The 14,503-nt window shown below is 37.0% G+C and overlaps 2 protein-coding genes across 2 annotated transcripts; one reads left to right on the forward strand and one right to left on the reverse strand.

The window, feature by feature from the left end:
- Positions 1–6,916: 6,916 nt before the first annotated feature.
- Positions 6,917–9,408, forward strand: LOC106332526 (omega-hydroxypalmitate O-feruloyl transferase-like). The gene is made up of 2 exons (XM_013770992.1): positions 6,917–7,503; positions 8,259–9,408. The coding sequence occupies exons 1-2, from the start codon at positions 6,943–6,945 to the stop codon at positions 9,162–9,164; spliced, it is 1,467 nt and encodes a 488-aa protein (XP_013626446.1). The 5' UTR covers positions 6,917–6,942; the 3' UTR covers positions 9,165–9,408.
- A 3,036-nt stretch (positions 9,409–12,444) lies between these two features.
- Positions 12,445–13,626, reverse strand: LOC106330858 (glutathione S-transferase T3-like). Its single transcript, XM_013769260.1, has 2 exons — positions 13,610–13,626; positions 12,445–13,222 (listed from the first exon to the last, which is right to left on the reverse strand). The coding sequence occupies exons 1-2, from the start codon at positions 13,624–13,626 to the stop codon at positions 12,445–12,447; spliced, it is 795 nt and encodes a 264-aa protein (XP_013624714.1).
- Positions 13,627–14,503: the final 877 nt, after the last annotated feature.

Raw genomic sequence — 14,503 nt, forward strand, 5'->3', positions numbered from 1 at the left:
GAGACCAACGATTACACTTTATCTTTATGGGATCAATACTTAGCTAAAACAATATGGGGGTTTTAAGATTTGAGGGTTTTGTGAGAAACAAGATTAATTAAAGTATTCAGATAATTAAAATGCTAGCCTAGGGTGGTTTGATAGGGTGTTAAGCAAGTGTGAGCCAAATAATTATTCAAGTTCAATTAAGAGCAAGTCTAGAACTCGGATCACTTAAATAGAGCAGTCCACTGTCGTGGTACTGCTCCATATGCTGATCGATCTTGATACCTAAACTCTCGTTTGGATCAAGACGCGACATCAAGCAATAGAGATCAAGTCCGATATGTTCACAAAACACCCTAACATCTACTTTCGCTGGTTAGGGATGCAATGCTCATTCATAACAGATCTACCAACCTATTACACGGTTAATGAACAGGTTAAACCTAGAATCTAACATTAAGCGGCCAGTTTAAAGCAAGCATTAAGAACAATTATGAATGAAGACGATCAATGGTTTCACTTATCTATGTTTAACTTACGGATCTAACACCCAAACACCCTAGACTAAGCAAGTTGACTACTCAGCCATGAACAGAGAAAACACAGAGAGAGAGACTGAATAAAACATGCGTAGATAAAATAGAAAAAAGGGTTCAGGGGGTTCTTCTCTATAGTGAGAGAGATGGAGCCTTCTCCCTTGATAAAGTATCAAATCACAAATCTCTCAAAGCTCAAGTCTGGTTCCTTGTGTAAAAAGTAGCGGAGAAGGTAAAAAGAAATAGAAAAATATGATATATCAAAGCCACAGGTGGCTGGGAGAAAAAGATGGGATAATTAGGGCAAATCCCGTATTGACTTGTAGTTTCCTTAAAAATCTCTGCTGCAGGAACAAGCACGCGGGTGCTCCGCTAGATCAGGAACAGTCGCTCGGGTTGCTCTGCTATCGGGAACAGTCACTCAGACTGTTCCGCGTGAAAATCTCCAGATTGCATTATGTTCTGTCCTTTTTGCTCCAGCTGATCTATCTCCAATCCAATGCAACTCCAGACCTGTAATGACTCGAAAAGATCTAGGAAGACTCGATAATGATTTGAAAACCAATTAGAAAACATATTTACAAATGCCAAAAACACCATATATCAGAGTCCAAGCCAGCAATAGTCTCAGGATCAACAAGCACATCAACAACTAGACATAGAACTACCACCTAAACACTAACAGCTACAACATAACCATGGGACAGCCTCAAACAGGAGATCCACAAGACCAAACGAGCCCATCACACTTACAATCGCCAGAACCCAACTGAACCGTTCACGGCTCCTGCACAGAAATTGGCTCGATCTACACTCATGAAACTCCAACTGAGCATAGATGGACGGAGTCGGAAACAACCACGCGTCAAATCACCTAAACCCGATCTGGAGACGCACTCACCAAGGTACCAAGTAACTGCAATTAAAGCCGAAGAGACATAAAAGGAGACCTAAGGGAACCGCTCCCAGCGGTGGTGAGAACCACCGGCCGCCGGAGCAGCACGGGTGAGAACGTTGGCTTTGACGGCGGAAGGACTTTCTTTGTCGCTCTTGATTATCACTCTTAACTCCCAGAAATATCACCAACAATCTTAAACTCTTTTATATATGAATTTTAAATTCTTTTACTTATATGGTTTCATCTTCTACAAACAAGATAATAATTATTCCAGTGAACAAAGACAAACTTAGATCACTTGAAAACCCGACACGTGAAAGACTTTTTCTTTCTCATCGAATCCATTGATTAATGTTTTTTTCTCTCACGACTTACTTTATTATGCAAGAGAATGGTCTTCCTCCTTGTCTTTTCCGTCTAAAAACTTAACCATATAATACTCTAGCCTCTGCACAACATCCTCCGGCAATGACACCTGAACCTTAATCGCATCTAAGTTTCCTGCCACCGGCAGAAATAAACAGTAGATGTCACTTGTCAAAGAACCCGTATACATTGGCTTTCCTCCTCCAAAGTCCAACTCCTCCAATCCTAACTTCGCCCATTGCGAGATAACCAAACTGCATGAGACGTCCGTTTTTACTGTTTTATCCTCCAGTAAATCTATCATTGATCTTACATATCCGTCGGTGATCCTCGCTTTCACGTCTTGTACTAATTTCACTGCGTGGTAAATATTACCACTGACCAGGTCTTGAACCTTGCTCTCTGCGCAAGCCAGCACGAATCCATTATACACTAAAACGTCTCTGAGAGGAAGTGAAGTACCTGAGGTTGAGGCAATGTCTGTTGAACCAACATGAGTGATAGGCAGGAAGCTACCATCTCCTACCATGACTGCATCATTTCCTCTACATGGCTGAGTCTGTGCCAGATGTTGAGGCGAGCTGGTGATGTGAGATGTAGCTGCTGAATCCGCAAACCATTCTGCCCCTGAGTGATCTATGACATCAGTAATGCGCATTGCTGCCAAAGCTGCTCCTGGGAGTTCATCTTCTTGAAAGCTGTTGTTGAATCTGTGCCAACAACGCAGTGTTGTGTGGCCATATCTCCCGCAGATCTGACATGAAGGTCCATCATCCGACGAGACAAAGGAAACTGAGTAGCCAGAGCGAGATACCAGAAGAAGAGAGTTGTTGATGAAATCCCCTTCCTCTTGTAGAATAAAAACCTCGGCTTCTGCCTCCACCATATCTTCTGTTGAACTGACCTCTTCCCCTTGAGTTGTAGTAGCTAGACTGATAGTTAGCTCTCTCTACGTTGAACGCGAGATGAGGTGATACGTCTGAGGAAACATTGTATCTTTGAATGCGAGCGTCATAGCTATGGAGTCGGTGAGACAGTTCTTCAAGTGTGGGATTTGGAAGCAAATCCACTGCGCCTTCAATGCTTGTTATGAGTGGTTCATAATCTTTGCCAAGACCTTGTAAAGCGGCAAAAATCTTCATTCTTTCAGGAACAAGACTTCCAATCGAGGTCAGTTGGTCGCAGATGAGTTTGATGTCTGTCAGGTAGTCTATCATGGACCTCTCTTGCTTTGAAAGCTCTAACAGCCTGGACGATGATGGTCGGTTGTAGTGTCTGCCAAGAGTGACCCAGATCTCTTGTGATGTGTTGCAGGAGACAACCAAACTCTGAATATCCTCTGAGAAAGACCCCAAAAGCCAAGATTTTATCACCTGATCTGTTTAAAACCAAGTGTGATGGTTTGGATTCGGAGCTAGATTCGTGTTGTCTTTGATGCCTAGAACTGGAATTGTCGGCGGTGGCTGAGGTACTGCTCCGGTGACAAACCCTAGAAGTCTCTGTCAGTTGAGAATTGCCTCAAATTGATTCTTCCATAAAAGATAGTTTCTTTAGGTGAGTTTCACAGTGACAGAGTTCACTATGTCAAGTGACTATGTCAAGTGAAGGAGGTGTGTAGAGTTCAAGAGCTTCCATGGTGCTCTGATACCATGGAAGTTGAAGAAATAAATTTCTGAAACTGAGATTTCTATTTCTTGTTTCTTAAGTTCTTACATAGTCTCGATACAAACTTATATAGTAAATCATGAAAACCCTAGTTTATCATCGACGTGTTTTCATCCTTTTTCTTCTAGCGATCCAAGGGCCTCAAATGGGTTGTACAGTTTTGGACCACCACGCGGTTCCGTACTGCACGTCGCTATCTGTTTTCCTCTTCTTTTATCTTCTCGAGCTTTGTCTCTGTCGTCACATGACTTCGCCGTTGCAGCTTGTTGACCAGTCATGATTTGAATCTTCTCGGTTTGGGCTTGAATTGGCTTCGAAGGCTCAATCGTCTTCTGACTTGAAACTGCAGCGTTTTGATCTTGAGACCGAAACTTGGCACTTGCGTTGATACAAACCACCGCCAAAATGTTGGTTAAAATACTGGGACGGGTTTAGAGTCTAAAGATTTTAAATTAATTAAATCTTTTTATATATAAACCTTAAATTTTTAGGTAAACTTCTAAATTTAAACACAATTTTTAAAAATGTTAAACATATATGGATGGATCCATCAATACTATAAAATTACAACATTATATCATTAAATATATGGTTACTATTTTTTGAGCAAAGCCTAGATTTTGGTTTTGGTTTGGTTCATTAAGAATAGTTATGTAACTTTTCCAGATTTTGGTGGATCGGACGACACTCTTCATAAAGATTAGAATCGTCAGCTATAATATGGATGATGCAGTCTTGTTGGTCTCAAAGGTTACAGAAAATATATATTTGAAGGTGAGAACAACGATACATCTATATGTGTGGATTACTCAATAGTTAAGGAAATAATCTTAAGTTTAAAGGCTTACCAGACATCATAAATGGCAATTCTGTTTTCGTTTGGTATTATTTTCCCACACAAATCGAGCAGATAATATTTTGTGCTGATCCATTAGCTAAAAGGACACTTTCCAGTCAATTACAATGGAATATGTTCCATTGTTTTCCAAATTCCGTTAAACAATTTATAATCATTGATTATAAAACATAAAGCAATTTAGATACAAGGCTGGTCTATTAAAGTCGGGCTAATGACAGTTTTTGTAGACTTTGCAAACTATCAATTCGATGCTGGTCAAGTTTGTGGTACATACTTAGGAAAAAGACATGTAAATAGTTTCAAAAAGACATGTGAAATTTCCAATTGATTCCCCCATTTGATAAGTTCATCGGGAATTAGCTATTCCGGAAATGACATGGGAAACCCGTCATCTAAGGAAACGAAGTGATTTTCTCTTTTTCATGGTCCTTGTCGAAAGTTGAGAGAGCGAAACTAGATAGGAAATTTTTGAATTAGGTAATTTTGTTCGAATCGGGCTTGTAATTGAAACTTTTATCCTCATTCTTAGATTTATTTATTTAATTTTATTTTAATTTTTTTTAAAAAGGAGTTTCTCATAAAGTGGAAATAATGAATTGATTTTTTTAAAGGATGGGTATTTCACAAAGGCACCAAAATAAAATTATACAATCCATTGTACCTAGTCAAAGTATGCAAGTCGTCAAAGAGTGCACCAATCACCATTAAACCATATTTTGGTAGAATCGTGCCTAACCATCAATAGTTGAGGTATTGCACGAAAGGTCCCACGAATTTTATCACCGTTTGATTGTCAAACGAGTACGAGTGCTGATTAGTTAAGTCTCCGGCCCAAATTCCGTTTCCCACCACCACGATTAAAGATATTCTAGTGGATCCTTCAGGCTTTTGAAAATCCATCACGTAGTCTCTTGCAATTGGTCACACCATTTGAACTTAGCAATTTGTTTTTCTAGCTTCGAACACTACTTTCTTTTTGATTTTTCTTATCTACTGATTCGGTCTGCTCTTATCTTAAGTTATAAAAAAACTTTATCTTGTATTCCTTGTTGTACGTTAAGTCTCGTATTTCTTCTAACACTTTGTATACATATTTTATACCCTTTTGTCAAATGTTTTCTCTTACTCTTTTTAATCTTAGGGAGTAAAGTTTCAGTTCATCTTGTTTCTTTTTGTCGGCAGCATCTTGTTTGAACCCTACATTTTGTTTTGTAACTTTGAGCTGTAACGTTTTCTCTCTATCATGTGTTCTTTGTATATAAATCTTAAGCTTTAAATTTTACTCATTACTTTTAGTTTTAGATTGTAAAGTTTTACATTTATCTTTTGTTCTTTGGTTTTAAATCCTACTAGAGCTTGATCGCGGGTATTTGTTCTTACGTTTTTATATATTAATATTTATTTTTCATGATTATAATTATATTTCTTAGATGTGTCGCCATATAAATAATTGTATTCCAAAGACCCAGACCGATTCAGGTAATATATGTTTATTTTTAGATATCTGAATCAGTTTCAGATACATTGGTTATTTAGATATTTTAGCTTTCTATACATCGGAATCGAACTCATCCAGATCCTGGAGGATCCAACTCGAAACCCACACATAAATTTATAATATTCTATCGGAGCTTAACTTCTAAACCCAAAAAATGATACCTTAATGAGTACTTGAATTCTCATACCTAACTGATTTGGTAAATAAAGAAAAATTATATGTGTTTGGCTAAATTAAGTGAAACAAAAAGAATTTTGTATTTAATAAAATAGTTATATGGAGTAAAAAAATTAAGTGATAATAAATGTAATACGTTTTTATTATTTGATTTAAGTTATTATTTTGTTCACATAAAGTATGTTATTGAATTATATGTTTGACTACATAGTTTTTCACCGATTAAAACTAAAATATATATATTTTTTAGTAAAACAGACTAAACCGAATTTTTACCATATGCAAAACCCGGTTATAACTGTAGTTTCAATGGAGGAAAAAAATCGACTAAAAGTTACAACTGATTCATGTTTTGATATTTTCTTCTCATTTGAAATACCAGAAAGAAGAAACAGAATTCCTAGTTCTTTTTTCGGAGTTTTGAATAATTTTATATTCACGTTACTTTGTTTGATGTTTCTTTATTTATAGGGTTTAGAATAAGGTAATTATAATCTAGACAATAATGCAAACTGTCTGACTTACTGATTGTTCAAACTATTTGACTTATCCATTATGGAAGAGTTTGCGTTTAGTTTCAATGGAGGGAAATATTCGACTGTAAGGTGTTTTTTAAATTAGATTTTCTTAGATTCTATTGCCGTGTTTTTAGTTTAAAAATTACGAAAATGCATTAATAACTGAAAAGACAAAGAATATTTATTATTAGATTTATTAAATATTTCAATGGCATTTCATTGTAAATAAATAGTAACATTTATATTAGATTTTTTATTTGTACTTCAGTTTTAATAGATTAGATGGTTTAGATTTTATTCATTTGTAAGCTTAGATTGTAAAGTTTTTATGTTTATCTTGTTGTCCTCTTTTTTTTTCATATAAAAAGTGTGCTTTAGTTTAAGATAGCATCTTCTACGTATTTTAATCTCTCGTATGGGTCCGAGATGTTTGAGGGCTGATGCTGCAAGTCCAGACGGATTCCAACTATTACCACCACCTAACCTCTCCCATTCACATATCTTGCTTCTTACTTTCCCTTTCCACCATCTCTCTTTCTCTTTTGCTTCTCTCAAAAAACAACAAACAGAAAAAGTGGACGATGCAAGAACTTCCAGATTGCTTGTACGAGGGAAATCAACCAACCCTAATCACTCCTTCATCCCCCACACCAAATCACTCTCTCTACCTTTCCAACCTAGACGACCATCATTTTCTCAGATTCTCTATCAAGTACCTCTACCTTTTCCAAAAGTCTCCTTCCTCTCAAACCCTTAAAGATTCTCTTTCTAGGGTTTTAGTCGATTACTACCCACTCGCTGGCCGGATCAAAGTCTCTGACGTCAGTGCCAAGCTCGAGGTTGACTGTAATGGGGAAGGAGCAGTTTTCGCGGAAGCCTTCATGGATATAACTTGTCAAGAGTTTCTTGAACATTCACCCAAGCCAAACAAGTCTTGGAGGAAGCTCTTGTTTAAGGTTCAAGCACCTAGTTTCTTGGAGATTCCTCCTCTTGTCATACAGGTTTTGTTTTTCTGCTTTAGTCGTATTACAATTAATGTTCTTTTTCTTTCTTAGAAACTATGAATTCAAAAAATCATGCATAACTCAGATAGTTTCCGTTTATATAAATATTAGTTGATACTTGATAGTTTGCAAACAAATCATTTTATTGGATGGGCATACCCTATAAATATTTTAGATGTCATAAAGTTAGTTGGATCGACTATTGAGTTAATACTAAAAAAAAGTTTAGATATATATTATCATGAAAGAATCTAACAGATTAAATTGGTTGTATTTTTCCTGACTACTAAATTGATTCGGCCACTTTTATCCTTTTCAAATAAGAAATGCATACTTTATATAGGTCGTATAATGTATTTGATGTATGAATGATATAAAGTCCTTTCCTACCACATTTCTCCTTAATATATATACGTGAACTTTAATAAAGAGGTTTGATTTATGTCAAAAACAAAACAATAAAAATTAAAAAGAGAATAATCTTGTCTTTTCATGGTGATTGGTTCTTTTATAGGTTAGAAGAAAAACAAAAACACATTTTCTTGCCGTGAATTAGTTTGTTTTATTTTTACCAAAAAAAAATAGTTTGTTTACAAGTCTATTCCTTAACTCATACTACGTGTCTATAACTGCGTTTCTGTGAACTGTATAAAGTTTTCATCGGCAAGTGAATGTGAATACTAACGCTTAACTGCTATAGAAATAAAATGTTTAAGCATAGAAACCTTATGGTTTGCTGATTAATGATTCAGGTGACGCATCTCCGTTGCGGGGGTATGATCCTCTGCACCGCGATCAATCATTGCCTTTGTGACGGCATCGGCACATCGCAGTTCCTACATGCATGGGCCCATGCAAATAACACCAATGCTTCTCTTCTGGTCCAACCGTTCCATTCTCGACACATGTTAGACCCAAGAGATCCACCGCGTGTCACACACTCACATCCCGGTTTCACCCGAACCACCGTAGAAAAAACCTCAACCAACTTCAACATCTGCAAGTATTTACAGTCCCAACCGCTAGCTCCCACCACCCTAACCTTCACACCATCCCTAATCCTAAGGTTAAAGAAAACATGCGCTCCCTCGCTAAAATGCACCACGTTCGAGGCACTAGCTGCTCACACGTGGTGCTCTTGGGCTCGATCTCTTGACTTGCCGTTGACCATGCAAGTCAAACTTTTATTCTCAGTCAATATGAGGAAGAAGCTGAGTCCAGAACTTCCTCAAGGGTATTATGGTAATGGATTCGTGCTGGCTTGCGCGGAGAGCAAGGTTCAAGACCTAGTCAGTGGTAATATTTACCACGCGGTGAAATTAGTACAGGACGCGAAAGCAAGGATCACCGACGGATATGTAAGATCAACGATAGATTTACTGGAGGATAAAACAGTAAAAACGGATGTCTCATGCAGTTTGGTTATCTCGCAATGGGCGAAGTTAGGATTAGAGGAGTTGGAATTTGGAGGAGGAAGGCCAATGTATACGGGTTCTTTGACAAGTGACATCTACTGTTTATTTCTGCCGGTGGCAGGAAACTTAGATGCGATTAAGGTTCAGGTGTCATTGCCGGAGGATGTTGTGCAGAGGCTAGAGTATTATATGGTTAAGTTTTTAGACGGAAAAGACAAGGAGGAAGACCATTCTCTTGCATAATAAAGTTTTGAAAGAAAAAAATAATTTCAGTGATCTATATCTCCTATAAAGTAAGTCGTGAGAGAAAAAAACATTAATCAATGGATTCAATGAGAAACAAAAAGTCGTTCACGTGTCGGGTTTTCAAGTGATCTAAGTTTGTCTTTGTTCACTGGAATAATTATTATCTTGTTTGTAGAATATGAAACCATATAAGTAAAAGAGTTTAAAATTCATATATAAAAGAGTTTAAGAAAAAACCATGTTGGTGATATTTCTGGGGGTTAAGAGTGATAATCAAGAAGATTTGATTAGTTTTGAATTAAAAAATAAAATAGCATAACAATTTATGGACAAAGATAATATATTGTTAACATTGTCAATATACAATTTCATCTTATTATATTAACATAAAATTATAGATGTATCATTATTATTTTATTTTTAACAAATAATTTTATTTTTACAAAAATAAAAATAAACATTCTATATTGGAAGAAAATATTTTGTAAAATCCTTAGAGCATGATTATCCATGAAATTCAAGTGGGGTTCCTAATGATTATTTAATTAATTAAATGTATTTAAGTCGGTTTAAGGATTATAGTTAAGAAATCGTTTGATTTTGTGCCTCCAATGGTAGTTTCTTAATTAAGGGTTCTTAAAAAAAATTATAAATTTTTTTTTTAAAGATAAAATTTATTTATTAAATAAAACATATTGAAAGATAACATTTTTAACATAGATTTTAAAATAAAAACATAAAAACAAAGACTAGTAAAATAAAATAAAATAATTTGAAAGAAGCATCCGAGCTCAGTTGTTGTCTGCATCACGTCCAAATTTACGCCATATATGTTCAGCCAAATCAACTTTTAGTTGTTGATGCATCTGTCTATAACGAATTCTAGTTCGAGCACCCATCATATTGGCAATATTTGTAAGCATATCTTGAGAAAAATCGAGAACGACATGTGAACTTCCGGTGTCTTCTCCTTGTAGGAACTCTGAAACATCAAATTGAGTGTATCCATCTCGTTCGTCTTCCACTATCATATTATGGAGTATGATACATGCTCTCATAATCTTCCCGATTTTGACTTTATCCCAAAAAAGTACCGGATTTTTGACAATGGAAAAGCGAGCTTGCAAGACTCCAAAAACCCGCTCTACATCTTTTCGGACAGCTTCTTGACGTTGAGCAAATAAAACTGCTTTCGGTCCTTGTGGTACTGGAATAGATTGGATAAAAGTCACCCATTTCGGATAAATACCATCGGTGAGATAGTAAGCCATATGATACTCTCTTCCTTTGACAGAGTAAGTGACTTGCGGAGCTTGACCCTTTTATTATGTCATCAAAAACAGGTGAGCGGTCAAGAACATTGATATCATTTAAGGTACCTAGAGGACCAAAAAACGCATGCCATATCCAGAGATCATAAGAAGCAACGGCCTCTAAAACGATTGTTGGTTTACCCGAACCACGCGAATATTGCTCTTTCCAAGCGGTGGGACAATTCTTCCACTCCCAATGCATACAATCGATGCTTCCTATCATCCCGGGAAATCCACGATGCTCTCTAATATCAAGTAGACGTTGAAGATCAGCCGGTGTTGGTCTTCTTAGGTACTCATCACCGAATAAATTGATTATTCCTTCCACAAATGTTTCCACACATGCCCGGGTTGTAGTTTCCCCGAGGCGGAGGTATTCGTCGACCGCATCAGCCGCAGTACCATAAACCAAGACACGAATGGCTGCTGTACACTTTTGGAGGGCAGAGAGACCAAGCCTTCCAAGACCATCTTTCTTTTGGCGAAAGAATTGAACTTCGTTGGAGAGTCGCTCGACAATGTGCATGAACAATGGTTTGTTCATTCTAAAACGTCGTCGAAATAAATTTTCAGGATACGTCGGAGTTTCACTGAAATAATCATTCCATAAACGTATATGACCGGCTTCTCGATTTCTTTCGATATAAACTCGTTTTTTTTCTTTCTTTTCTCTCATCTTCTTGACCACCGTATTGAATAGCCAAATCCTCAAATGTTTGATCAAAATATTGATCAAAATCCTCATCAAGTGATCCCTCAAATGTGTTTTGAGAAGAAGATGCCATGTGTAGCAATTGTTTAAAATTATCAAAAAAAAAGAGTAAGAAAGAGTGAACAAAAAATTGAATAAAAGTGCTTCACGTTTTTGTATAGAAACAAGAGTGCTTGGTCGTTGGAGGACTTGTGAATAAACGTTGGAGTTGTGAAGTAACGAGAGAGAGAAGGAAAGTTGTATAGAAACGTTGGAGGAGTTGTGAAGCAATGAGAGAGTGCTTGGTCGTGTTTATATAGAAATCTTAACAATAATACTTCAATGGTCCGTGATTGAATAATACACAAGTATACAAAAGTGATTGAATTATGAGACAGTGCTTGCTCGTGACTTGAATAAAAAATTTATATCCAATAATAGACAAGCAAAGAAGAGTCTGTGATTGAATAATACACAAGCAAACAAAAGATTGTGACTGATAATACACTAGCATACAAAGAGGTCTATTCATGACACTTGAATAATACAAAAGGACAAGTCCGTGACTCATCTGAAACACACAAGAATACAAAGAGGTCGTACCCGATGACAATGACACTTCTTCACTAGGCTATCTTCAGGGGACAAGAACGGTATCATACCAGGGGACAACCTGTATCACACCAGTGGCAACAAAGCAATCATCAGTTAAAAGAATTTTAACTCCATTATATATATGAACATTTTTAAAAGGACAAGAACTGCATTAACTCCAACACATAACATTTTCAACATAAAACCAGAGTGAATTCAACATAACAACAACTACATAAACTCCATTAATATAGAACATGCTTCTTAAACTACTAAAACAGAACAAGCCAAAAGCAAACCGAACAAGATCCTTCTTCTTAAACAACTAAAACAAAACAAGAAACACATCAAGCCACACATAAACATAACAAGAACATTCTTCTTAAACTACTAAAACAGAACATGAAACATAAATATGAAACAAAGATACTCAAGCAGACCCATCTTAATTATCCAACATTTCTGTAATTAGCTTGTCTTTTAAGGCTTCTTCTACTTCCGAAAGTGCCTCTTTTTTTGCAAGGAGTCTTTCAAGCAGATTCATCTTGGCCAGACTCTCTTTCACTGCCACACGTAACACATCAAGCCACACATAAACAGAACAAGAACATTCTTCTTAAACTACTAAAACAGAACAGGAAACATAAATATGAAACAAAGACACTCAAGCAGACCCATCTTAATTATCCAACATTTCTGTAATTAGCTTGTCCTTTAAGGCTTCTTCTACTTCCGAAAGTGCCTTTTTTTTTGCAAGGAGTCTTTCAAGCAGATTCATCTTGGTCAGTCTCTCTTTCACTGCCAAGTCCTTCTCTTTGATTGACCACATTCTCTGAAACTCATCGACACCCTTTCCATCCACTATAGGTCTCCTACCACTTGCTTTTTTCGCTGCCTTAACACCAAGTGGCCGTTTGGTTGGTTCATCTTCTACATTGATAGTGGCTTGAGAGCTTGCTGATTGTGCACCATCATCACACCTCCTCTTCTTAAAGCTTCCATCTTTCTTATTGGTAGCCAGTTCGCACCATTTCTGGTCATGGCGCAGCTCCTCCCATGCATGGTGAAGGTTGGATTTCATCTTGTGATCGTTGTAGAAGATCTCGTGTGCCAGTTTAACAACATCACTGTCATTCTGGCCACTTGTTTTCTGTCTTGTTGCAGCCTCAAAGGATCCACAAAACTTGGAGACAAGATCATTAATCTTCTGCCACCTTTGCTTACACTGAATTGCCTCGTGCTTTTCACTGCTTTCAACCGATGGACTAGCTGCATAGTAAGCTGTTATTCGCTTCCAGAAAGCACCAGCCTTTTGCTCATTGCCAACCACAGGATCCTTGCTCGTGTTTAACCGTGCGCTAATGAGCAGTTTATCCTTTGTGGGAGTCCACTTCTTTCTTTCTTTGCGCTCTATAGCTATGTCTTCAGCGGGGCTTGAAGTTGCAGTACATTGAGTACTAAACCCATTAGGAGTTGTGAACAACTCTCATAAAGAAGGGGTTCAGGAAGGACATGTTCTTGTTGACTGCTCAAAAGGTCAACAAAATTGGAGTTCTGATGACAATATGGATTCGTAGAATCCATATTCTAAAATGTGAGAGAAGCGAGAAAGAAGAAGTTATGTGGAGAAGAGAAAAGATTTAGAAGATGAAAAGAAAAGAGTTAGAAGATGAAAAAAAATCATAACAACAACCCGGTTTAATAGAGGAGAAGAGACATGCTTTAGACAAATACAAAGATGAGTTGGGTTAAGATGAGTTGACATGAATCTAACACATTTATTATCCAACAAACACAGTCCTAATGTTAATCTACAAGCATTCATCACACGCGTATTGACTAACCATAACTCTAAAAGCATTTATTAACTACCTCTATCAACTACTATCCACCCTAAAGCAATAAAGAAAAAGCAAGACTTGAAGAAGATTAAAGTTTTGCAAACTAACCTCAAAGAGAGACGAAGGTAGTGGTTGCTTGTCGAAGAACTTGATGTGTTTTTCCCTCTGCCACAGCGACCTCAACCACAAATACAAGAGTTGCAAAAGAAGCAAGACATTAAAAGGAATTAATTAACAGAATGAAGATTATATGTACAAGATTAAATAACAGAATTAATAAACAGAATGAAGATTATAAGTATCACAAGGAGCAAAGCATAATCAATCAACAACAATCGAACTTCACTAACTCTTAAACTCAAAAACAGCAATCGAACTTCAAGTATCACAAGGAGCAAAGCATAATCAATCAACAACAATCGAACTTCACTAACTCTTAAACTCAAACAACAATCGAACTTCAAGTATCACCAGGAGCAAATCTTAATCAATCAACAACTATGACTTCAAACTCTACCGCAACATTCCAATCAAATTCAGACCACTCTCTAATCAACCAATCTTTAAGATAGCAACACTACTTTTCTTCCGACCAATCAAACAACAATTCGGAAACTAATCAACTGAAGAGAGAGAGAGCAAACGAAGAAAACCGTGAGGTGGTTAGAGAAGACGCACCCGAGTTTCAGAAGAAGGATGTTCAGAGGGGAAGTACCCTGACGGTGCAAGAGCGACTAGAAGTCGAAACAATTGGGGAGAGAGGAGGGAATAATCCGAAAGAGAGGCTTCTCTCGGGGGAAGAGTGGTCTCGTGAAAGAGAGGCTTCTCTTGGGGAAAGAGTGGTCTCGAGAAAGAGAGGAAGTATCTGATTAACTCGCCGGAGGTATCTGATTAACT

The sequence above is a fragment of the Brassica oleracea genome, chromosome C3 (assembly GCF_000695525.1).
Source record: "Brassica oleracea var. oleracea cultivar TO1000 chromosome C3, BOL, whole genome shotgun sequence".
In the NCBI taxonomy this organism is placed as follows: Eukaryota; Viridiplantae; Streptophyta; class Magnoliopsida; order Brassicales; family Brassicaceae; genus Brassica; species Brassica oleracea.

Excerpts from the sequence above, each read along its gene's own strand:
- LOC106332526 (XM_013770992.1), top strand. The coding sequence starts at position 6,943 with ATGCTGCAAGTCCAGACGGATTCCAACTATTACCACCACCTAACCTCT. Across the intron at positions 7,504-8,258 it reads TTCCTCCTCTTGTCATACAG|GTGACGCATCTCCGTTGCGG; the intron begins GTTTTGTTTTTC and ends TTAATGATTCAG.